General features: G+C 42.3%; 1 protein-coding gene across 1 annotated transcript; it reads left to right on the top strand.

The window, feature by feature from the left end:
• Positions 1-9381: 9381 nt before the first annotated feature.
• LOC148193466 (uncharacterized) lies at positions 9382-25717 on the top strand. Its single transcript, XM_088099427.1, has 4 exons — positions 9382-9451; positions 15310-17174; positions 17208-18330; positions 25377-25717. Exons 1-4 carry the CDS (start codon positions 9382-9384, stop codon positions 25715-25717), a joined length of 3399 nt encoding a protein of 1132 aa, XP_087955553.1.
• Positions 25718-27294: the final 1577 nt, after the last annotated feature.

Raw genomic sequence — 27294 nt, 5'->3', positions numbered from 1 at the left:
GAAGAAAGTGTGATTTCGCCTCTTTTTGTCCAAAGATACTAACCCTAATTCGGCTAAAACCTTATATAGCCTTCTAAAAATTACAGAAAAGTGGCCCAAGGCCCAATAAAATGGCGCTCAGCGGTAAGTGTGATTCTTTTATTTGACGCTCAGCTGCAGTTTTGCCCCTCAACGTTGGTTGCGAGACTTCAAAGTGCCGCTCAGCTGTACAAGTGGCGCTGAGCGGTATGTGCGACTCTTCTTTTATGCACTTTTTCTTCCTTTTCTGAGTCCAACTACTGACTACTTTACTTCTTCCATTCATTTCATCTTAAAACCTACAGAAACAAGGAAAACCAAGCATAAAACCCATCCAACTCTATTATTTCCAAAACATAAGCAAAAGCATGATTACAAGCTAGTTTCTAAGTCATAAAGATTGTCTTTAAGGTCAAAATTAAGTCTAAAAATTATAGTTTTTCAACTGTCATCAATAGGTAAATCTAGAACTAGGGAAATTCTTCCGGAAGCAATATTACCTAGACATATGAATAGGAGGATTGGTTTCCTTTAAGCTTCTATGCGAATGTAATGCATGTATAATTGTTAGGGAGACAAGACATTTTAAAGTAGTGATTAGGATTAGGCTTTTTCACCGAGACATAGGGTTTAAGGTAAATTAGAAAGTGACATTAACATTAATGAAGAAAGATGAATTCATGATTACATGAGAGTGGATAGGATGAGTCGGAAACCCCAACAACATAATCATTCATATTTTATATCCATCTCTTTTGCTTCTTTCGATCCAATTGATCAAAACTTGCATTAATGTTTATTTTCTGCAATTCAAACACAATGATTTTGTTTACAAGTCTAATTTAATCAAGAAATCACATAACTCTCTAGGCCGTAAGTCCTTTGGGAAACGATACTTGGTCTTACCATTTTATTATTACTTGATATGATTCGGTACACTTGCCGAGTGTTAACAAGTTTTTGGCGCCGTTGTCGGGGACTCATGGTTTAACTATTCTATATGGGTGATTATTTATTAGCTTTGACTTGATTGTTATCTTTTTATCTTTTTATTTTATCTTTTTATTTTTTTATCTTTTTGTGCTAACAAATGTTTTCTAGGGTTTTGTGCCTAATGCTTATAGGATGCAATTCGGGCAAGAATTTAACTATATGGGCACTCAATTCTACCAAGGTAATCTCAACCACTGGAGGGAATCCCACGCAAGCATGGATCAAAGTTAATTTGAGCAAGAGTCGATCTCCACTCAGAAAAGCGTTGAAGCAGCATTCAAAAGGATGGAATGCAAATTGGTCACTTAAATGAGAGATTGGAAGATTTTGGGGTTGATATTGAAGTTAACCCTAGGGAGGAATGACAAGCCATTATCACTGGAAGTGACAAGACTTTAGATGCGAAAGAGATAAAGAGAAAACAAAAAGAAGAGTTGAGTGAAAAAGATAATGATGCAGAGAAAGAAAGAGAAGTGGTTGATAGAAAAAAGAGAAAGAAAATTTGTGTGAAGATGAAGAAAGTGAGTGGAAAAAGAGAAGGGAAAAAGAAAGTGAGAGAAAAGAAAAAGAGGACGAGAGGAAAAAAGAAAGAATCATATGAAAAACCCCTTCCTCATCCAAAGAAGTATCATAGGAAGGAGAAGGAATTTGAGCGCTTTATGGAAATCTTCAAGAAATTGGAGATTAAAGTTCCTATGATTGACATGATGAAACAGGTTCTTGGTTTTATCAAATTTCTGAAGAAATTCAACAAAAAGAAGAAGAAAGAAAATATCCAGAAAGGAGAACACCAACATTGAAGATGAAACATGAGCTTTATTGGGTCAAGCTAATGACTTTAAAATAGCGCTTGTAGGGAGACACCTAGTGATTTAAAAACATTGATTTTATTTTTTAATTATTTTGGTGATGTAATTTTTAATACTTTGGAACATTGTTTTATTGAGTTATGAGCCTACCAAGACATAGCATCTTCTGATGGATGCTAGATGATTGAGTATCTACTGAAGGATACTTAGAAGGTACACCTACTGAAGGGTGATGATAAGATTTGCACCTACTGATGGGTGTTGGAAGATTTTGGGTCAGGCTCGTGACGTTAAAGAAGCGCTACCTGGGAGGCAACCCAGTTGATTGAATTTGTCTTTGTTTGTTTGTTTTGGTTCTGTTCTAGTTGCATTATAGGGATTGATTGTTGAATGTTTGAGTGGTGTGAGAGACTAAGTGCATTGATTGAGTGAGAGTGTATGGAGTAAGTGGAAAATATATGAGATTTGAAAATTTGAGAGTTCAAGTTGAGAGGCATTGGTGATGGACGCTTAGGGCAAGCTAGGAAGAAGGAGATTGGATATCGCGCATGCCGCTCAGCGCCAGCTACCACTAAGCGCAAACGCTACAGATTTTCTCTTTGGTTTTTTTAAAAGTTGGGCTTAGTGGGGGTTGGCCCATTAGCATTTTTCTAACCCTAGGGCGTGCCTAAGCCGCCACTTTCAGCCTCCATTCTTCCCAAGCACTCTCCAAAGGATTCTCTTCACTTTTACCTTCATCCCTTTTCACAAAAACCCTTTCTCCACCCATTTTTACACCAATTCTCCATTCATGAATTCCCCTCCCCCACCAAGTGTTCAACTTAATTCTTGAACTACATTTGGTCCTCTAGAGAAGACCTAGGGGTCATTTTCCTAGCTTATACTACATTTAATTGCTCATTAATTTGATTCCGGTACGGTCTCGATCACCCTACAAAGGAGGCTAGAAATTTCACATCCCAAATTATCATCATGAATTACCCCAAGCATATTGGAAATGGCTATGCACCTGTTCTTGATTGTGAAAATCAAGAACATGCCTATTTAAATACACTAATCAAACACATATTTCTAGTTTAAAATACACTAATCATGGTAACTTTTTCATATTTTTCTTGTTTAAAATACAGTTGCTTGAATTAATGCAAGTTAATTACAAACTATATATAATATAAACCAAACTATAATTTACATGTTCACATTTGACTTCAGTTTGATAAGTGGTTCATTTATGATTTCACTATAGCTAATCTTTGATAAGGTAATACCCATTTTCTTCACATTTGCTTCTTGTCTTCACACCACACTCACAAGTATCTAAAATTCCTAGCTATATTCAACAACTAGATCAATTGTTGGATAATGCTAACATAAAACCATATAACGTAGGACAAGCAAACAACACCCAATTCAAAATCAAATCACCATTTACCTCGACAGTCATTGTAGCAGCAAACCTGACATCTTCCCTCAACTCACAAAGACGCCTTACTTATGCCACAAACTCTCTTTTCGAGGATGTAATTTGATTTTTGTCGCCCAAAGAAAGGCATTCCCTATTAGAACAAATGGAAAATTCACAAGAGAAGATGTGATTGTGAAAAAAAGAGAAAAAAATGCATTGACATTTGCCTTTACAGAGCTTCTTTGTCAGCGTTTCGACTGCCACCAACAGCGTCATAGTAGGTAGCGGTAGCGTCACATACTCCTGACAGGTCAGCGACAATGTGATGGTTGGCTTTGCGCTTTGGGGGATTTTTCTCTCTAAGAGGCTTTTCATCTATCGGTAAACTTCTGTTAATAATAACTAGTTTTGTTGTCGTGAACTACATCTTTTGTGTTCCCATAAAGTGATGCTTCAAGCCATAAACCTCTCATGTTGTAGTCTTTTACCAAAATTTGCATTAATATTTTCTTAGATTCTTTATCAATACATATTTCATGCCTCCAAAAACATTTTTTTACTACCTTTTTAGAGTGAACACATGAGCAAGAATTATTGTTAATAGCAACATCACTAAAGGAAAGGTTAGAAGTCACACAAACCATTATAACATTAATGGTGCTCCTTCGTTTTATTTTGTATAATGAATATAATTGTGTAAGAAATAAAAATGAAGAGGAAAAAAATCATGTTATTGTTGCGAGTCCGAGAGTGTTAATGGTTTTTGGCAAACAAAGAGAAAAAAAAATAAAAGTGTGCTTTGAATGTTTTCTAATGAATAAGGAGAAGTAGAAAAAAATCTATTGGTGTCTTTAGCCCGTGATTGTTGCTCTGATGACTTGGGTATCTAATTCTTGTTTTTTAATTTCATGAGTTGAAGAAGAGATGCACATCAGGTGAACCAATAAAAGTTTGAAATTTCTTAGTTTTATATGCTGAGATTGTTGATAGGGGGAGCACATGATTAGCTGAACCCACAATCTCTATGATAACTGTTTTTGATAATGACAACACATAGTTAATAAAAACACATGTATATGTACTGTTATATGTGTTATATGCTTATATGATTACAGTGAGATTTTTACTAGCATAATTGTGAACATATTATGTTGATTATTACATACTACTGTGTTTGAAATGTGATTATATCTGTGTATGCATAATATGAGTTTTGAAATGGAAAAACTACATGCACCAAGCATATCTGCATGACTTAATCGATTACAATGGTGGGATAATCAATTAAGGTCATCAGACAGCTTAAGCTTTAAATTGTGGCAAAACAACAAGTTTTAAATCGATTACGTTAGTGGTTAAATCAATTAAAACTCGTGTGTTTGCACAAATCTTTTTAAAGTGTGCTGTGATGGATTTTGAGAAGAAAAGTTGTCAAAAATATGCTAAGTGTTAAAACTTAATCGATTACATGGATCTTGTATTCAGTTAAGTTTGTTAAAGATTTAAAAAATGTTTCATTGGTTGACATAACTTTCACAACAGTCATATATTTTAATATGTTGACCAAGCATTTATTACAAATCGATTACATTAATTGAGCATTCAATTAATGACTTTGACTGATGTTGATCTATTATAACTGTGAAATGAAACCGATTAGATTAATGGCATAATCGATTAAAATGTGTCTGATTTGACTTACTCCATATAGACGCATGATTTAAAATTATGTAAGACAATTGTGATTAACACTTTCATATTAGTTTCAGATTAAAGCTTTGAAGTTTTACAAAAGAGAGAAACGCTCCAAGAAATAAGAATTGTGGTGGTGTACAAGTGTTGAAGATTTCTTGAGGAGCAAGATTGATTGATTTGTAAAGTCTGATCATTCTAAACAATAGAGGTACATACTGCTGGATCAGGAGCTCTTGCAAATGCTTAGTGTTTTTGTTGCCCTGTGGTGTATATAGGAAGAAGAACATGGTTCTTGACTTTGAGGGGGACCTCAAAGGGTTGACTGTAGGAGAGGATTGTTCTTGCTGCTAGTCTGTTTGTATTTGCCTATATTAGATTAGTGAGTTAGAGAGGTGATGAGTCAATACTTTATTCACTTCACTTAGTTTATTGTGCTAGAATTAATCAGGGAATTGTACTTAATTGTCCAGTATTTTCCTATTTTTCTTAATTGTGCTTAATTCGATCAGAAATTCTTATTTTAGTTAATTTGAATTATCTGAGCTAATTATTTGCATTAGTAATTGCAGGAAAAATTTTGGAAATACAAATTGGGACATTTGAAAAAAATGGAAAAGATATTTGGTTCATGAAGCTTGGCTTCGGTTTTGTTGCTGGAAACAAAGTAGTCCACGGAACCAACTGGCAAACCATCTCATAAATTCTTGAATTTTAAGAAGCAAAATGGAGGGGGCCACATTGAAATGAAGCTCGCGGTTTTATAGCTCGAAGATAACAAGTGTGCTGCCACATTTTCTAAGTAAATGTCACGACCTGCTTGGTTTCAAATATGAATTGAATGAAGTGTTGTTGGTTCTTGGCTAAGAAAGGCACACTCATTTGAAGAGAAGCCACCACCAAGAAAGAAGCACACGCGGCAGCAGCAGATGACATGCACGGTCCATGACAACTTAATTTTGAGCAGGTTGGGAATCAACTTTGCACATTGGGCTGCCACGTCCAGCCAGCCACAATAGAAGGAGGGGGGTGCAGGAACGAAAAAGAAAGAAGCAGCTTGGTGGCACACAGCAGCAACTTGTGGTGGCAGAGGGAGAAGCACACCGGGCCCACACTTGGCTGCACACGTCCAGTAAGTCACGGAGATTAGAGAGAAAGGGAGTCAGCACGTTGGGCTTCATTTTCCAGCAGCCTCCATGGCCAAGCAGCAGGAGCAGTTCCAGCAGGTGTGTGCTTGGAGAAGAAGGGAGGTGCAGCAGGGATGAGGCCTTGAGGAGAAGCGTTCCAGCAGCACACATGGAATTGGAGGGTTTTCATCTTGCATTGTAAAAGGGAAGCTCTAGCCGCCACTCAGAGGGGGACATGTGTGGGAGCCGCCACCTTGGGGGCTGTTACGGAAATGAGAGAAACACACTGTTTCGGCTAGCATTTTTTTTGGCACTGGTTCTTTATTTCCTTTTGATTCCAGTAGCAATTTAGGAGATTCATATATTTCATCTTGGGAGCTGTTGTCACGTCTTGGAAGTAACAAGGTTTTAGTTTTGATTTTAAATTAAAGAAAGCAAGCAGCTGGACGAAGCGGAGCAGTGTTGGGAAGCATAGTTTCTTTTCACGGGAGAAGAGGACAGCAGCACGTTAGCAGCTTTCGGTTTTCACTTGTTTTAGGCTTGGCACGAGTTGATGACACTTGGAGAGAGCAGCAAGGAACATGGACGGTGCATTCATTTAGAGCTTTGGAGTGTGCATATGTTGTACAACTGGAAGAAGTTCACATGCTGGATTCTTCTTGGACGCGTAGATTTAAGAGGATGTGTCACCACCTAGAAGGGAGAAAGTGCTTCACGGTGGGGGCTGGAAGAAGCACAGAAGTGGTGATTCATTTCGTGAAGCAGCAGTGGTGTCACGTTTTGGTCCAACAAGCATGGGAGGTGCCAGCGTTCAAGTCTTCACACGGTCCCTTGGGAGAAAGAAGCCTTCAATTTGGAAGAAGGGGGCTGGAATGGGAAGCACGGTTACGAGCTGGAAGATAAAGCTCTGAAGTTGTTATCTTAGTCCAACAACTCAAGGGATGTATTTAGCTAGTGCACGGTGAAGGAAAGAAGGAAGGCTGATGCGTTTTTGCTTAAAAGGAGAGCATGGCAAGCGCAAGCAGGATTTTTTCAGCTTTAGCAAATAGAAGCACATGGTGAAAATGGGTTGGTTTATGGGTGCAAAAGAAGAAGTTGTCCAGCAGATGCTGCATCCAGAAGCTGAGGTCCAGCACGCTCATTTTGGAAGAGAAGTCCAGCAAGCACAGCAGAGGAAGCATAAGCAGATAGCAGCTTGGAGTGTGGGCACCACCATTCAAGGGATTTGGCAACATCCGTGGAGAAGGGAAGCAGAAAAAAAAACACACGGACACCAACAAATGGAGGGCCCACCTTTGCTTACTTTTGGCACATTGAAGAAAGTGTTGGTATCGGAGGGGGTATTTTTCGAAGAGTATAGCGCAGCGGAATTAAAACTCAGAGAGCGGAAAGCGTGTTCGATCACAACTAAAATTAATTTGGTCCTTTTAGTAAAAATAATTTTCTTTCAGAAAATTAATCAAACAGTTGATATACGTAAAAGATAAAGAGTGTAGGGAATAGAAAAATCACACAGATATTTTTATCCTGGTTCGATTCAACAGAATCTACGTCCAGTCGTTAATCACTATAAATAGTTGTCAATACCGAATTTCGTCCGGATTGATTTTTGACTTTACTATTAATGTGTTCTCCTATGTTTATTATTTATTTAGTTTTATTTCTTTATCAATTTCATTTTTATTTTTATTTTTATTTTCGTTTTTATCCCTTTTTACTATTTATTTATTTTTTGTTATCTATTATTATTTTGTATTTATTCTATCTTTATTTATATAAATCATCTTATTTTATTTTGTTCTCCCTTTTATTTATTATTTCCTTTTTGTTTTGTTTTACCTCTTTATATTTTATTTTATTTTAATATAATTAATATAACTAAAAAAAAAAAACAACAAGAAGAAAAAGGCATTTTTGTTTTTAGTAAAAAGAAAAAAAAAAGAAGAGAAAGGAATGTTTGGGGTTAGGAGACAGGGTACGGGGTGCGCGTGTTGGAAGGAAGGGGAGCAGAAACTGTTTTACAGTGTACGCGGGTGATGGCAGAGAGGTTTTGGAATGGCAGAGACGTTTTGGGATGTACGGGATCGGTACAAGGGGATTTTGATACGGGGCACAGAGAAAGGATCAATAAACACATAGCGAGAGAGAACAGAGGGGAGGATTATTCTGGTTTTGGACAGAAAAGAGAGGAGAGTTTGGAGGAAGAAAAGAAAAAAGGGGATTTGGACATTGTCTCTGAGACCTTCATCTTGGGCACCATTGGTGAGGGCTTCGAGAGGGCATTCACCACGTTTGGCACCTGCAAAAAGACACGGAAGCCAGCTTGGAAGAGGAGGAGGAGGCACCGGATTCACATAGTTAACGGCGGCCAGTGGAGCTCCTAGAGGTAAGCACGCCTTATTCACTTGCGTAGTCATACTGCATTATACTGTGATGTTGCTCTGTTTAAGTGTGTTTGGATGTATGAATGTTCCCGTCCGTCGTCATCCTTCCACGCACAATCACCCTCCCATATTCACCATGTGACTTCCCATGTATGACTTTATCTTCAGTTTCAATCTCCTGATTACCTTGTTCCTGATCCTCCTTGTACTAAAAAAATAAGCAAACAAAAGAGACCAAATCAATATCCAGCCAAACCCCTCGGCCTTCTCCAGTGATTTCAACACCATCCCCAATTTCTTTCACCTGTAAAACGCTAATCCGCTAATCCACCACTGAACCTTTGCATTGTCATCCCCTTTCATATCCTCTCAAGCATTCTAACCAAACCACAACCAAAAGCAATTATCAGCAAAGCCGCTCATTGCCAAATCACCAGCAAAGCAAAGGATTTGAATAGGCATATACAGAAAAAAAAAAAAAAAAAAAAAAACCAAAAGCATAAGCACATTACAATATCAGATTAAAATCTCAACCCCCAAGCACGGTCTCGGTAAGCTTCCATGGTTGCCTTCACTGATAACTCATCTTCAGCTGCAAACACCCGCATAAAGTCGAGCCTTTAAACCGTTTTCTTCTCACCAGCTCCACGCCTTCATCTTCTTCCTCACCAAACAGCACACACGCACATAGTCTGTTATACGAATTGAGGAGATAACGATGGAAAACAAGAGAGGGAAGAGTGGTGTTGCCGGGACGATATGCGGTCAATAAGAAAACCAGGACGAGAGAGGAAGAGTGGGAGCGGCGGCAGGCGGTGCCCAAGGTGGAAAAGCTTCAACCCTAGGCTGGTGCGAGAGAAGAGAGGGAGAAGAGGCCGTGGCGCCGCGGTTGGCAGTAGGGCTGGTGGAGTGAGTTGTCGCCGGCGAGGCCAAGGCGTGTGCCGGTTGAGGCGATGGTGGCCGGCGCTGGTGTAGGCGGCGGCGAGCCCGCGAAGAGAGTAAGAGACCTTGGGTCTCTGGAGAGTGTGTGAGTCGTGGGAGTGAGCTTACGGGAGAGTGTTTGAATCTGAGTGGGTGAGGAATGGAAGGGAAGGTGCCAAACCCCTAGGAGATTCTAGGTTAGAAATCACCCGGGTGGGCCAAGCCCATAAATAACGCACGTTAAGCCTTTTTAGAACGTTCGTCCCCTACCCCCTCAACGAACGTCTGTCCGTCCACTTCTTGGACGGACCATTGGGTGACCAACTCCCAACCGAACGCTCGCCAAAAACGAACGCTCGCGAACGCTCGTCATTCAACGACAACAACGAACGCTCGGTCCAACGAGCGCTCGTCATTCAACTCCTGACCGAACGCTCGAGCGCTCGTCATTCAGCCCTTTCCCAACGAACGTTCGTCCCCTACCTCCTCAACGAACGTCTGTCCGTCCACTTCTTGGACGGACCTTTTGGTGACCAACTCCCAACCGAACGCTCGCCAAAAACGAACGCTCGCGAACGCTCGTCATTCAACGACAACAACGAACGCTCGGTCCAACGAGCGCTCGTCATTCAACTCCTGACCGAACGCTCGAGCGCTCGTCATTCAGCCCTTTCCCAACGAACGTTCGTCCCCAACGAACGCTCGTCCCAGCGAGCGCTCGTCATTCAACGCCAACAACGAACGCTCGTCCCAGCGAGCGCTCGTCCTTCAACGTCCCAAACGAACGCTCGCGAACGCTCGTCATTCAACAACAACAACGAACGCTCGGTCCAACGAGCGCTCGTCATTCAACTCCTGACCGAACGCTCGAGCGCTCGTCATTCAGCCCTTTCCCAACGAACGTTCGTCCCCAACGAACGCTCGTCCCAGCGAGCGCTCGTCATTCAACGCCAACAACGAACGCTCGTCCCAGCGAGCGCTCGTCATTCAACTCCAAACCGAACGCTCGTCCTTAACGAGCGCTCGCCATTCAACCCTTTCCCAACGAACGTTCGTCCCCAACGAACGCTCGTCCCAACGAGCGCTCGTCATTCAAATCCAAACCGAACGCTCGTCCCCAATGCTCGTTCCTCCTCCTCATTCTCAACAAACGTTCGTTAATCTCCGAAACGAACGCTCGTTATTTCACTTCATTCCCAACGTCCGTTTATGATCCACCCAACGCTCGTTATTTTTATTCGTTTGTTTTTCTTATTTCATTTTTATGCTATTTCATTTATTTTGTCTATTTTATTTCATTTGTTTTATTTATTTCTTTTATTTTTATTTTATTTATTATTTTATTTTCTTCTATCTACTCATTCTACATATTTACTTATCCTAAAATATATATTTAATAATGCAATATTTACAATTTAAACAAAGTAATTTATCAAAATACGTTTTAAAGGTTTAGGCACATGTGTGATCGCACGCATCGTCCTTGTGCTGAAAACCTTTTCTCTTTCTTAAATAAAATTACAAAAATATGTTTTAAGGGTTTAGGCACATGTGTGATCGCACGCATCGTCCTTGTGCTGAAAACCTTTTCTCTTTCTTAATTGAAATTACAAAAAATATGTTTTAAAGGTTTAGGCACATGTGTGATCGCACGCATCGTCCTTGTGCTGAAAACCTTTTCTCTTTCTTAATTGAAATTACAAAAAATATGTTTTAAAGGTTTAGGCACATGTGTGATCGCACGCATCGTCCTTGTGCTAAAAACCTTTTCTTTTCCTTAAGTAAAATTAACCAAAAAATATGTTTTAAAGGTTTATGCACATGTGTGATCGCACGCATCGTCCTTGTGCTAACAACCTTTTCTCTTTCTTAAACAAAATACAAAAAAAGGTATAAAATCTTCAAAAAAACCCGAAAACATCAACAATTTTAAACAACAAGTAGTCTTGCTACCCAGAACTACGTGATCCTTGATTCTCCATCAAAAGTGGAGATACGTAGGAGCAAGGCTAGCCCTTGTCAGGTTCACTTTCCCAAAAATCTAAATTTACCCATAATCATATTCCAAACAAAATTTTCTAAACAATTTTCAAGCAAATTTTCAAGCAGTTTTCTAAAAGAACTACGTAACCCTGATTTCTCATTTTGAATGAGAATACGTAGGAGCAAGGTCAATCCTTGTCGGGCCCAAAAAACTAAAAAATATGTTTTGTTTATTTAGAATTTTATTTTAGGGGATAGTTAAACATTTTGAAAATCACATCATATTCGTGCATTTAGTTAAAGGTACTGCCTTAGGGCAGGCGTTGTGGGGTGCTAACACCTTCCCCACGCGTGACCGACTCCCGAACCCAGAATCTGGTTTTCGCGGACTGTGCTTTATCGTTTTATGGTTTTTCCGTAGTTTCCCATAATAAACTATGGTGGCGACTCCAAAATCTCTTTTTCAAAACCCGTTTTTCTTTTTTGGGTCGTCGTCCCGTCGCGATTCCGGTTGCGACAGATGGCGACTCCACTGGGGAATGTCGAGAGTCAAGCCATTTAATTAGATGCTCGATTCTGATGTGGTTTTGCTTTATGTTTTCCTTCCCATTTTCTTTATCTATGTTTGATATTTTGAATAATTGCATGAGTTGCTTGAATTGTCCTATATTGAACCCTAGGGTAGAAAATATGTTCATACCTGCCTGGGAAATTTTCTGGTTGTTTTGCAGGTGAGGGTTTGGGTATGCATTGCATTCTCCCTTCACACACACACTTTGTGCATATCATGAGTGGGGCCCTATACCCGGGTCTGAGCGCAACTTAGAATTAGAGGAGTTGTGTAGCGGTGTCATTCTGGGATGTACTTCCTGTCTGGCTATCGTGAGAACTCCAGCTAGAGTTTGTTCTCTTCACTTGTGTCTCCTCATCTAGTTGATTACTCGACTGTTGTGGAGATGCTATGAAGGGGGCCATAGCTCTAGTGACCATTGACCTCTAGGTTCAGGAGACCATCCTTGTGAGATTGCATATACTTGACCTTGGATCCAAGCCATTGAACCTTTATTAGGGCACAAAGGGAGAAGCGTGTATTCTTATAATCCTCACGCTGGTCGTTCTCTTTCGAAAATTATGTTATTGCATTTTCATACCATGCATGCATTTGATTCATCGTGTTGTTTTATTATCATGCATCATATTCATGCATCATTTAGTAACATGTTGGTTTTAGGGGAAATCACAGGTATACACTTGACTTCACACGAGATGGATGTTGACACCAGATCTGATGCTACACTGCATACCAACTCCGCCATTTTAAGAAAGAAGTCTAGCCTAAGGACACACGTTGGAAATTTGACCGGGTTGATAAATTTAGGCCGAAGACTCAAGACCATACAGAGAGAAGCCTTCGGGAGGAAATATGGGAATTTGTTGAGTTTAATGGAGGTGAAAGTACAGTTGCCCGCTATTACAGCTCTAGCTCAGTATTATGATTCTCCCCTGAGATGTTTTACCTTCCAGGACTTCCAGCTGGCACCAACTGTAGAAGAATTTGAGCATATTCTGGGCTTGCCATTAGAGGGTACCAAGCCATATCAGCACTTGGAGCATCATGCCTCTGTTTCTACCCTTGCTGTTATAATGAAATTACAGCCCAATGAATTGGAGAACCGGTTGATAACGAGACATCAAATTCGGGGGCTGACACAAGGTTACCTTGAACAATATTTGCACGACCTGGGCGATAGGGAAGAATGGGAGACCTTCATGGATGTACTAGCCCTCACTGTGTTTGGCATTGTCCTGTTTCCCAAGCTGGAAGACTTTGTAGATTACACTGCTATTGATGTCTTCGTGGCAAAAAAGACGAGATCAGAAAACCCCGTAACAGCAGTCCTCGCAGATGTGTATGGGACTATGAGTTTTTGCCAGGAGAGAAAAGGGAAGAGGATTCTTTGTTGTTTGCCGGCGTTATATGCGTGGATGACGGCACGAGTATTTAAGGGAGTAGTCGATGTTAGAAGTTCACCTGAGAATCTGTCGCATCAAGGAGGTAATGGGTGGGCTCTTTTCTTTGCCGGTTTGAGAGAGGGAAACGTAAAATGGCGCCTTCCTTGGCTTGAGACTAAACCATCTATCCATCATTGTGGCAACTTCCCTAACATACCTCTCATAGGCGCTAGGTATTGTATTAACTACAACCCTATTTTGGTCCAAAGACAGTTCGGATATCCTATGAAGGGAGCGCCTTCACCAGATTATCTCACAGCCTTCTTCATCTACTATGAGGACGGACATTGTACTGAAATGTTGAGGAGAGTCAGAAGTGCCTGGGAAAATGTGGTGCGAGCAGAGAAGGACCTGAGGAGTGGAGTGATGGATAGCAGGGTTAGTTATCATACCTGGATTCTGGAGAGGGTAAGAGAAGTCAAGTTGCCTTTCAAGCCCATCAATGATCAATCGGCGAGTGAAGGGACATTCCAAACCCCAGAAAGTGAAGAGGTGAAACAGTTGAAGGTTGAGGTGGAGAAATTGAGGGTGAGGAATGCTAGGTTGGAAAATGAATTACAGAAGGCTCGCAATGATTTTGTGGATATGAGGAATGATAACGAAGAAAAGTCACGGGCTTATGAAAACATTGTCAAAAGCCAGAAAGCAGAGAGAGATTATACATTCCGAGTAAAACAGGATCTTGCGGCCGCAAGTAAGGAGTTATCCATGAGGGTGAATGAGAAGAATGTGGCTCTAGAAGAGGGCAGACAGTGGAAACAACTCTATGAAGAAGCCAAGAGGGATAAAAGGGAAGCCCTAAAAAGACTAAGGGAAGCGCAAGTCCAAGTACAAGAATCGGGGCATCAAATGAAGGAAATGGCTACATCATTTGAAGCGGAGTTGAATCAGGAGCGCTGGAAGCTGGCAGAGGCTGAAGGGGAATATCGAGCCATGTTAAAGCAGATGGAGGATTACATCGAGGAGCAGGAGGAGCGATGGAGGTCGATGGATTTTGAAGAAAGGCATCAGGCCTTGATAAAGCGAATGAAAGAGCACATCGCAGAGCAAGAAACGGCCGTAAAGCATTGGAAGGAAAGCTTCTCTCAGTTGGCTGCTTTGGCAAATGGGGCAATTGAAGACATCCCCAGAATGGTGTCGGAAGCTGAAGCGAGTACCCACTTCTATAGCCCACCAGTAGAGATAGAGCTTTTTATTAATCACTGTAAACGGTTGATAGACGAGATGAAATCCCTCATCACTCGGGATAGGAATTGATGTATTTTGAGATCTTTATGATTTGTGTCCTGTAAGAAATGTAATGAACTTGTTTCCCTTTAAATGAAAGGTGTGGGATGTTGTTTAGCATCTGCTTGTGTTAATTTCCATCAGTAATGTCATTACAATCTTGTGATTTCCCCCTATTACTAGCATGCATCATCTTTTCTTTTGTTCAGCATGTTTCATTTCCATCTAATTAATTAAAATAATAAAGCAGTACGCGTGAGAAAAAACGACGACCAAATTTCCACGACATCCCTACCGGACCCGGGCAAACTCAAAAGCCATGGCAAGCTGGGAGGAGTCACAGGAGTCTCTCAAAACGGATGTTGGCCAGTTGAAGGACCAGATCGGCCAGATCTTGGCGACGCTTGAATCCATGAAGACTGCTGGAGAGTCTTCATCTACGCATGTTGGGGGGAATGCTCACCCTTATCCTCCAATGTTCAACGCTGCGAGCCAATCTGTTCCTTTCCCACTGTATGGTTTACCTCCGGGTTACGCTCCTCCTGTAGGAGAGTACTCAGAAGCTGAGCACGCTTCATTCTCGTTTCCCGCGACTGTCAATGAACCACCAACCGGCACTCAGGGACCTGTCTTAGTGTCGGCTCCCATGGTGGGCACGGGAATGAATGAGACCAACACCACTGATGGAATTCGGGTGACCCCAGTACCGCCTGTGGTTGCTAGGGAGGATTTTTCAGCCGAAGCTGCACCACACGCCACGGTGGTTGGGGGATTCGGTAGCCTCGTTGGAGCTACGGGTAGGTTGGAAAGTCTGGAGGCGAGGTTGAGAGCTGTTGAAGGAGTTGAGAGCTACGGGTTTGGAGATGCGGCCAGATTAAGTTTGGTTCCGGGCTTGAAAATCCCGCCTAAGTTCAAGGCGCCGGAGTTTGAAAAATATAGGGGTAACACTTGCCCTAAAAGCCATGTGACCATGTACTGCAGAAAGATGGCTGCGTATGCTCATGATGAGCAGCTACTCATCCACGTTTTCCAGGAAAGTTTGGCGGGGGTGGCATTGAACTGGTACACCCACTTGGAGCCACACCGAATTCGTTGTTGGGCGGATCTGGCTGACGCCTTCGTGAAACAATATGTATACAATACTCATGTTGCTCCGGACCGTCTGCAGCTGCAGAATATGACAAAAAAGGACAATGAAACTTTCAAAGAGTATGCCCAACGATGGAGAGAGTTGGCTGCTCAAGTTGAGCCGCCGTTGTTTGATAAGGAGATGGTGTCGATGTTCGTAAACACACTCCAGCCGCCATTTTATGAGCATATGGTTGGGAATGTATCTGTCAATTTTGCTGACACCATCATCATTGGTGAGAGGATAGAAATTGGATTGAAAAACGGGAAGATAGCATATGGCCCACCTGCAGCTACAAACTACAAAAAGCCCAGTTTCAATCAGGGGAAGAAAAAAGAGGGGGAGGTACATGCTGCGTCGGTAATGCCTGCGTGGAGAGGACGAGCTCCCAATCCTAATTATCGACCATACTTAAACCCACCTCCTTATGCTGCTAACACCACGTTTGTTCACCAAGCTAGGCCTCAACAGCAACAAGCGTATTATCCACCGCAGCGTATCCCAACCGAAGCTGCAAGACCGGTCGCAAACATGGGCCCAAATCTGAATGTGGGTCACAACAACAACCCAAGGGGAAATCAATTTGTTAGGTTCACCCCAATCCCTATGACCTACACTGAATTGTTACCTAATCTAGTCAAAAAGGGTCTGGTCGCCATTTGTCCGATGAAGCCTGTACAGCCGCCGTACCCTAGGGGTTATGACGCGAATGCCAGGTGTAGTTATCATGCAGGAGGCGTTGGCCACTCGACCGAAGGATGTATGGCTCTCAAATACAAAGTTCAGGCTCTGATAGATTCGGGTTGGTTAAAGTTTCAAGAGGACCAGCCCAACGTCAATACTAATCCATTGTCCGGGCACGGGAGTTCCTCGACGAACGCCGTCGAGGTTGGAAACCAGGATCTGATAAGAGATGTGGACGAAATCCGAAGTTCTAGGAGGTTTATCTTTGAAGCTTTGTTGAAGAAGGGCCTAGTGAAGGGCGATTATGATCTGGGTATAACGTGCGCACTCCATCCGGAGGCCGGGCACTCTATTGAGGAATGTATGGAATTCGAGATTTTTCTACAAGACTTACTTGATAGAAATCTGATGCAAGTGTGCCGCAAGGTCAGAGAGGAGGAAGTATTTGCACAAATTGGTGGAGAATCTGATGTGACTCTACCCGAACCTTTGGTGATCCATTTTACTAGGACCACCCCTGCACTGGTAACTGAAGGAAATCCGTCTATGGTCATCCGAGTGCCAACTCCTTTCCCTTATAAGAACGAGAAAGCCGTCCCATGGAGATATGGGGCAACTGCATTAGATGAGGGAGAATATGCAAATCCGACTGTGGAAAACATATCAGGCATTGGTGGAATGACCAGAAGTGGTCGAATCTTTACACCACCAGAATTGGCGAGAGAAAGAACCAATGATAGGGAAGCATCAATGGCTGCAAAGGCAAAGGAGTTCTTGAAGGGGAAGAACGTGGAGGCCGAGGAGACCCCCGACACAGAGGAGAAGAGGGAAATATCTGAAGAAGAAGTTGGTGAATTCCTAAAGTTCATACAACAGAGTGAGTACAAAGTGGTGGAACAGTTGAATCGCATGCCTGCCCGGATCTCCTTGCTAGAATTACTCATGCACTCTGCCTCGCACCGAAAGTTGTTGATGAAGATACTCAGTGAGGCTCATGTAGAACAAGGTATTTCTCTGAACAAGTTCGAGGGCATTGTTGGCAACATCGTCGCTAATAATTACCTCACCTTTACTGATGAGGAGATACCCACTGAGGGGAGAGGGCATAACAAGGCTCTTCATGTCTCTGTGAAATGCCTGGATCACGTTATAGCGCGTGTCTTGGTGGACAACGGCTCCTCTCTGAACGTCATGCCAAAATCGACATTGGAGAAGCTCCCCTGTGATGGAATGCATATGAAGCCGAGCTCTATGATTGTGAGGGCATTTGACGGCAGTAAAAGGGTAGTGATGGGAGAGATTGAATTGCCCGTTCAAGTCGGTCCTTGTGTCTTTCAAGTGACCTTTCAAGTTATGGATATCCTCCCGGCTTATAGCTGTTTGTTGGGTCGCCCGTGGATCCATTCTGCAGGAGTTGTGCCTTCCACACTACACCAAAAGCTGAAATATGTTATGGGAGATAAGCTGGTGATAGTATCAGGAGAGGAGGACCTCCTTGTGAGCGGACCATCATCCTCCCGTTATATTGAAGTAGCCGAGGAAGCTCTCGAGGCAACTTTCCAATCTCTGGAGATCGTGGGAAACACCTACGTGGAGCCATTCGCGGTCAGCCCACATCTGTCGCGTGCTTCTATCATGATGGCCAAAGTCATGTTAAAAGAAGGTTATATGCATGGGAAAGGTTTGGGTAGGTATGGACAGGGGCGAGCATTCCCTCTGGAGGTCGTCGAGAACAAGAATAGGTATGGCCTGGGATACAAGCCCACCAAGGAGGATAGGAGAAGGTTGATAGAGGAAAGGAGGGAGCGTAGTCTGGCTCGGATGGAAAGACGGGAGCCCAAAGTGGGAAGAATTCGTATCTGTGACCTCAAGGAGAGCTTTCGCAGTGCTGGTTGGGTTAACACTGGCCACATAGCAGCTGTGGGAGATGAAGATGGATCGGAAGGTTCCGGTTTCGTGTGGGCCTGCTCCCCGGATGCACGACTCGACAACTGGGGGATGCTGGATTTGCCCGTGATGCTTAATTTGAATAAGATGTAATAACTTTAATAAATCCTATAGCTTTACCCGGGGCTTTAGGATTCATGACTTACGGGTTGACGCTTTCAGTTTATTATGCTCAGCGCGATAATCAAAGTGTGTTTGTTTGTGTTTTATCATCATTTTGCATTCCTCGTCGTTTTTCGTTTATTTATTTCCTTTTCATAAACTCAAATAATGCAGATATGACAATGAATGTTTTGAAAGTAATTATGTTGATATTCCTGATTTTGGGCGCCCCGTCAATAATACGGAAGATGATTGTGATGATGACCCGGAACCCCCTCCTGAACTGTTGAGACTAGTGGAACAAGAGTGTAAGGAGATGAAACCTCACCAGGAAGATGTTGAAGTACTCAATTTAGGGAATGGGGATGAGGTAAAGGAGGTGAAGATCGGTACAGCCATGAAAGCAGAAGTGAAAGAAAAATTGCGTGACTTATTGAGGGAGTTCAGGGATGTGTTTGCTTGGTCTTACAATGACATGCCAGGCCTCGATACAGATATTGTACAACACAAGCTCCCACTCAAGCCGGAATGCCCACCGGTAAAGCAAAAGCTAAGAAGGATGAAACCGGAAATGTCCTTGAAGATCAAGGAGGAGGTACAGAAGCAATTCGATGCAGGGTTTCTAGCTGTGGCGAGATACCCAGAATGGGTAGCAAACATTGTACCGGTGCCTAAGAAGGATGGTAAAGTTCGGATGTGTGTCGATTATCGAGATTTGAACCGCGCAAGCCCAAAGGACAATTTCCCATTACCACACATCGACACCCTGGTTGATAATACAGCCAAGTATTCACTGTTTTCGTTCATGGATGGTTTTTCGGGGTATAACCAGATCAAGATGGCGCCAGAAGATATGGAAAAGACTACTTTTATTACATTGTGGGGCACATTTTGTTATAAAGTGATGTCTTTTGGACTCAAGAATGCTGGGGCAACATATCAAAGGGCGATGGTGGCACTTTTCCATGATATGATGCACAAGGAGATTGAAGTTTATGTGGACGACATGATCGCGAAGTCCGAATCAGAAGAAGAACACGTCCTCAACTTGAGAAAGTTATTCGAGAGATTGAGGAAGTATAAGCTTAGGCTGAATCCCGCCAAATGTACATTTGGAGTGAAATCCGGGAAATTGTTGGGCTTTATTGTCAGCCAGAGGGGGATAGAGGTGGATCCAGACAAAGTGCGAGCGATAATGGAAATGCCTGCGCCTAAAACGGAAAAAGAAGTTCGAGGGTTTTTGGGTAGATTGAATTACATTGCTAGATTCATCTCCCACTTAACTGCTACTTGTGAACCACTTGTCAAGTTGTTACGAAAGAATCAGGCTGTGGTGTGGAATGAGGATTGTCAGGCCGCTTTTGAGAGAGTCAAACAATACTTACAAAACCCTCCTGTATTACGTCCACCAGAACCAGGAAGGCCACTCATTTTGTATTTGACTGTATTGGACAAGTCAATGGGTTGCGTGTTGGGTCAGCATGATGAGGATGGCAAAAGAGAGCACGCTATATATTACTTGAGCAAGAAGTTCACAGACTGCGAACAACGATATTCATCGTTAGAGCGGACTTGCTGCGCATTGGCGTGGGCCGCTCATCGTTTAAGGCAATACATGTTGAGTCATTCTACATGGTTGATATCCAAGATGGATCCTATCAAGTATATTTTTGAAAAGCCTGCTCTTACTGGAAGGATAGCTCGATGGCAGATGCTATTGTCAGAGTACGACATCGTATATGTCACTCAAAAATCTGTCAAGGGTAGCGCACTAGCAGAATACCTGGCTCATCAACCCGTTTGTGATTATCAACCAATGCAACCTGAATTTCCTGATGAGGATATCATGGCTCTATTCGAAGAGAACAAAGAAGACCAAAACGAAAAAGCGTGGACGGTGTTATTCGACGGAGCCTCGAATGTGATGGGACATGGAATAGGGGCAGTGCTTATCTCCCCAGAGCGTCAGTATATACCAATGACGGCAAGGTTGTGTTTTAGCTGCACAAATAACATCGCTGAATATGAAGCCTGTGCTATGGGTATTCGAGCAGCAATTGAGTCTAAGGCAAAAATTCTGGATGTGTATGGAGATTCGGCTTTGGTCATCCATCAACTGAAAGGAGAATGGGAAACTAGGGATACAAAATTAATTCCCTACCAAGCTTACATCAGGGGATTAATGGAGTATTTCGATTCCATCACATTTAACCATATACCTCGAGAAGATAATCAATTAGCAGACTCACTGGCCACCTTGTCGTCAATGTTTGAGGTTGATCAAGATGCAGAATTACCAAAAATCAAAATGAAAAGCCATGCAGAGCCCGCATATTGCCACTTCATCGAGGAGGAGTTAGACGGTAAGCCTTGGTACTTTGATATCAAGCGTTATCTTAAAACCCGAGAATACCCTGAGGATGCATCTGAAAACGATAAAAGAGCACTAAGAAGGTTGGCCGGCAGTTTCATCTTAAGTGGGGATGTTTTATACAAGAGAAACCATGACATGGTTCTCCTCAGATGTGTGGATGCAAAGGAAGCCGAGTTGATATTGAAAGAAGTGCATGAAGGTACATTTGGTACACACATGAATGGACATTCGATGGCTAGGAAGATCTTAAGAGCTGGTTACTTCTGGTTGACCATGGAAAACGATTGTTGCATACACGTGAGAAAGTGTGAGAAATGTCAGATATATGCAGATAATATCAATGTGCCACCCACTACTCTGAACGTGTTGTCTGCACCATGGCCATTTTCGATGTGGGGAATAGATGTCATCGGAGCTATAGAACCAAAAGCGTCAAATGGACATCGCTTCATACTAGTCGCAATCGACTATTTCACCAAGTGGGTGGAGGCTGCTTCGTATGCCAACGTGACTAGAAAGGTTGTGGTTAGATTCATAAGGAAGGAGTTGATCTGTAGGTATGGGCTACCTAACAAGATCATCACTGATAACGCCACCAACCTGAACAATCAGATGATGGCGGAGTTATGTGAGGAATTCAAAATTCACCACCATAATTCCTCTCCTTATCGTCCAAAGATGAATGGGGCAGTAGAGGCTGCTAACAAGAACATCAAGAAGATTGTGCAGAAGATGGTGGTCACCTACAAGGACTGGCACGAAATGCTTCCTTTCGCTTTGCACGGATACCGCACATCAGTACGAACATCAACTGGGGCCACGCCGTTCTCGCTAGTGTATGGGATGGAAGCGGTACTTCCATTTGAGGTCGAAATTCCCTCCTTACGCGTGTTAATGGAAACTAAGTTAGAGGAAGCTGAGTGGGTTCAAACCCGATTCGACCAACTCAACCTTATCGAAGAGAAAAGGTTAACAGCAGTGTGTCATGGACAGCTGTATCAAAGGAGAATGAAAAAGGCGTTTGACAAAAGGGTGCACCCAAGAGAGTTTCATGAGGGCGAACTGGTGTTGAAGAGGATTTTGCCCATCCAAAAAGATCATCGAGGCAAGTGGACCCCAAACTATGAAGGGCCGTTTGTGGTGAAGAAAGCATTCTCTGGTGGGGCACTAATTCTCACAAGGATGGATGGGGAGGAATTACCGTTACCGGTTAATTCTGATGCGGTCAAAAAGTTCTATGTATGATGATTCTGTGATAGGGGTTGTCGTTAGCGAATATTAACATTGTCTTTTAAATTCTTGTAATCTGTGTTATTTCGTTCAATAAATACCGCATATTAAATTTTTGTTCATACTTTCTGAAATTATTGCATGTCGCGCTGAGCTGTTTAGGTAAATAAAGAGGATTGAAAACGAAAATAATTGAACGAATGTCAATAAAAGCATCACGGGTATTCAGTCGGCTTAGCTCGGTCCTGGTGGGTGTCGTAAAAAAAAATAAAAATAAAAATAAAAAATAAAAATAAATAAAAAAAAAAAAAAAAGAAAAGAAAGCAAAAGAAAGGACACATGTTGAATTTGTTGTCAATAAGGTTGTCAAGGGCGTAGTGTTTTCGAAAAGCAAAAGCAAAATAAATTTTGAAAATACCAAAGTTGGGTCTTCTCCTGATGCAAGGTTTCGGGGGTAACCATCGTTCTTTTCCAGCTAGAGCATCTGCATTCATACTACTTGAACCCTCAACCTTTTCATTTCCCATTAAAACAAAGGGTTGTCATGAATACAATACTGGGGCAGTGTTCATCATGGTACACATCCCCAACGATCTGTTGATTGGGAGATAAAAAAAAAAAAATAATAAAAAAAATAATAAAAAAAAAGAGAAAAAAAAACAATGAAGTCGATGTGTCAACCACTACCGAGTTTTATTCCAGGGCTAAGGTCGCGAGAAAGTAAGGTAAGCAAAGATTCAGAGTGACGTGTGGCCATTTTTCCTTTATCCAAACGTTAAAAGAAGTTTATCCAATTGCACCCCTTTTGAGCCATAAATTATATTTGTTTTCATCACCCCCGACAAGAATCATTAGCACATCGATGTCAACCTAAAGGGTACATCAAGGGCATCCGAAATCAAGGAGGGGATTTCTGAAAAAAAAAAGAAGGAAAAAGAAATAAAATATATAAAGTCTCAAAGAAGTACACAACAGAGACAACGAAGCAAGCGACCCAAAAGGGGAAGAAAAGAAAGAAAAAAAACAGCAATGAAAATAAAAGGATGCTCGAAGTCTCAAATCTTTAGGGATAGTTGACTCGACACCTTGCAAATGATTCTTGTTGAAACAATTTAACCGCCAAACACTTATTTGAGCCTTCATTATCCATTTCTTTCAAAACCCTTTGACCTTTGGCCACGGTACAAGCCAATAAAAGTCCACGCTGACTGAAGACTGTTTGTCCTAATCTTTCTCACGATTTTAACCCTGAAACGAAATGATGTGGTGAATGACACAATCACTCAAAAGAAAAGAAAAAAGAAGGAAAGAAAATAAAAACATCGAAAAAAAAAAGAAAAGACAAAAAATGTGAAGTCTCCCCGTCAATCAAGAATCGCCAAATTGGGGCAATCCTTCCTACCCGAACCTTTCCACCTCTCCAAATCGAGTTTACTATACGCAACAAAGTTGGGGCAGCCCTTGCGGGTCATGCGTGTGTAGATACTAATAACACCTCCCAAAGTAAGAAAAATTCAAATGCTAACCTTACCCACAGGTAGTCATTCAACCATCTGCCTTTCGTACTCATCTCCCGCACCCTTTTCAGGTTCAAGCTAGTGCTAGAGGGAATTTGAACCCCTAGTTACGTTCGCTTCCTTGCATCAAAGAACCCACTGCTCCTTGCCATTATTTTGATTGAATGCATTTCGAACGTACATCGCGTTTGACGTCAACATTGACAACGGATTCCAAGCATAGAATTTTCACAAAAAAAAAAAAAAAAAAAAAAAAAAAAAAAAAAGAAGAAGAAAAAGGTGCAAGATAGAGAAAGCGAGAGCAAAAGAAGGGAACGAAACCACTGGCTCATATGCATTCATGCACCATCATAACATAACATCATTTCATAGAAAGCAAAGAAAATTGTTCAAAAATCCGTAAGGGGAAAATGAAGTGGTGAAAAAGGTTAGCAGACCTTTATATCCAAATCTCTCTAATGTTTTGCTCAGTATTTACCAATGTTTCTTCAAAAAAATCTGAATCCCAGAGTTGTTTCTACGATAGCTCACCTCACACACAGTCATCCATAGGGTTTGTACACCCTCCACGAGGTTAGTACACCTCATAGCATTCATCCATAGGGTTTGTACACCCTCCAAGAGGTTAGTACACCTCACATCATTTGTTCAGGGTTTGCACACCCTCCACGAGGTTAGTACACCTCATATCAGTCATCCATAGGGTTTGTACACCCTCCACGAGGTTAGTACACCTCACACCATTCATCCACAGGGTTTGTACACCCTCCAAGAGGTTAGTACACCTCACATCATTTGTTCAGGGTTTGCACACCCTCCACGAGGTTAGTACACCTCATATCAGTCATCCATAGGGTTTGTACACCCTCCACGAGGTTAGTACACCTCATAGCATTCATCCACAGGGTTTGTACACCCTCCACGAGGTAAGCACACCTCACATCATTTGTTCAGGGTTTGTACACCCTCCACGAGGTTAGTACACCTCATATCGTTCGTTCAGGGTTTGTACACCCTCCACGAGGTAAGCACACCTCACATCATTTGTTCAGGGTTTGTACACCCTCCCCGAGGTTAGTCCACCTCATATCATTCATCCACAGGGTTGGTACACCCTCCACGAGGTTATTAGACCTCATTCACTTCCATAGGGTTGGTACACCCTCCATAATGTCTACACACCCCAATTCTCTTAGCCTTGTTCATTTTGTTTAGATTTCCCTGTTTATTCCTCTCTCATTCTGTTTGAAATCCAGACGAAATTAGTATTTCTATCTTTACTTATCTTTTACTCTGATAATATAAAAAACGTCGTTTGTCATATTATCTAGTAAAATCTAAGTAAAGAGGGGCAGCTGTCAATACCGAATTTCGTCCGGATTGATTTTTGACTTTACTATTAATGTGTTCTCCTATGTTTATTATTTATTTAGTTTTATTTCTTTATCAATTTCATTTTTATTTTTATTTTTATTTTCGTTTTTATCCCTTTTTACTATTTATTTATTTTTTGTTATCTATTATTATTTTGTATTTATTCTATCTTTATTTATATAAATCATCTTATTTTATTTTGTTCTCCCTTTTATTTATTATTTCCTTTTTGTTTTGTTTTACCTCTTTATATTTTATTTTATTTTAATATAATTAATATAACTAAAAAAAAAAAACAACAAGAAGAAAAAGGCATTTTTGTTTTTAGTAAAAAGAAAAAAAAAAGAAGAGAAAGGAATGTTTGGGGTTAGGAGACAGGGTACGGGGTGCGCGTGTTGGAAGGAAGGGGAGCAGAAACTGTTTTACAGTGTACGCGGGTGATGGCAGAGAGGTTTTGGAATGGCAGAGACGTTTTGGGATGTACGGGATCGGTACAAGGGGATTTTGATACGGGGCACAGAGAAAGGATCAATAAACACATAGCGAGAGAGAACAGAGGGGAGGATTATTCTGGTTTTGGACAGAAAAGAGAGGAGAGTTTGGAGGAAGAAAAGAAAAAAGGGGATTTGGACATTGTCTCTGAGACCTTCATCTTGGGCACCATTGGTGAGGGCTTCGAGAGGGCATTCACCACGTTTGGCACCTGCAAAAAGACACGGAAGCCAGCTTGGAAGAGGAGGAGGAGGCACCGGATTCACATAGTTAACGGCGGCCAGTGGAGCTCCTAGAGGTAAGCACGCCTTATTCACTTGCGTAGTCATACTGCATTATACTGTGATGTTGCTCTGTTTAAGTGTGTTTGGATGTATGAATGTTCCCGTCCGTCGTCATCCTTCCACGCACAATCACCCTCCCATATTCACCATGTGACTTCCCATGTATGACTTTATCTTCAGTTTCAATCTCCTGATTACCTTGTTCCTGATCCTCCTTGTACTAAAAAAATAAGCAAACAAAAGAGACCAAATCAATATCCAGCCAAACCCCTCGGCCTTCTCCAGTGATTTCAACACCATCCCCAATTTCTTTCACCTGTAAAACGCTAATCCGCTAATCCACCACTGAACCTTTGCATTGTCATCCCCTTTCATATCCTCTCAAGCATTCTAACCAAACCACAACCAAAAGCAATTATCAGCAAAGCCGCTCATTGCCAAATCACCAGCAAAGCAAAGGATTTGAATAGGCATATACAGAAAAAAAAAAAAAAAAAAAAAACCAAAAGCATAAGCACATTACAATATCAGATTAAAATCTCAACCCCCAAGCACGGTCTCGGTAAGCTTCCATGGTTGCCTTCACTGATAACTCATCTTCAGCTGCAAACACCCGCATAAAGTCGAGCCTTTAAACCGTTTTCTTCTCACCAGCTCCACGCCTTCATCTTCTTCCTCACCAAACAGCACACACGCACATAGTCTGTTATACGAATTGAGGAGATAACGATGGAAAACAAGAGAGGGAAGAGTGGTGTTGCCGGGACGATATGCGGTCAATAAGAAAACCAGGACGAGAGAGGAAGAGTGGGAGCGGCGGCAGGCGGTGCCCAAGGTGGAAAAGCTTCAACCCTAGGCTGGTGCGAGAGAAGAGAGGGAGAAGAGGCCGTGGCGCCGCGGTTGGCAGTAGGGCTGGTGGAGTGAGTTGTCGCCGGCGAGGCCAAGGCGTGTGCCGGTTGAGGCGATGGTGGCCGGCGCTGGTGTAGGCGGCGGCGAGCCCGCGAAGAGAGTAAGAGACCTTGGGTCTCTGGAGAGTGTGTGAGTCGTGGGAGTGAGCTTACGGGAGAGTGTTTGAATCTGAGTGGGTGAGGAATGGAAGGGAAGGTGCCAAACCCCTAGGAGATTCTAGGTTAGAAATCACCCGGGTGGGCCAAGCCCATAAATAACGCACGTTAAGCCTTTTTAGAACGTTCGTCCCCTACCCCCTCAACGAACGTCTGTCCGTCCACTTCTTGGACGGACCATTGGGTGACCAACTCCCAACCGAACGCTCGCCAAAAACGAACGCTCGCGAACGCTCGTCATTCAACGACAACAACGAACGCTCGGTCCAACGAGCGCTCGTCATTCAACTCCTGACCGAACGCTCGAGCGCTCGTCATTCAGCCCTTTCCCAACGAACGTTCGTCCCCTACCTCCTCAACGAACGTCTGTCCGTCCACTTCTTGGACGGACCTTTTGGTGACCAACTCCCAACCGAACGCTCGCCAAAAACGAACGCTCGCGAACGCTCGTCATTCAACGACAACAACGAACGCTCGGTCCAACGAGCGCTCGTCATTCAACTCCTGACCGAACGCTCGAGCGCT

The sequence above is a fragment of the Vigna umbellata genome, chromosome 9, assembly GCF_029865625.1.
Source record: "Vigna umbellata cultivar VRB3 chromosome 9, Vumbellata_1.0, whole genome shotgun sequence".
In the NCBI taxonomy this organism is placed as follows: Eukaryota; Viridiplantae; Streptophyta; class Magnoliopsida; order Fabales; family Fabaceae; genus Vigna; species Vigna umbellata.
The sequence above is the reverse complement of the archived record's forward strand: the minus strand, read 5'-3'. Positions and strand labels throughout refer to the sequence as shown.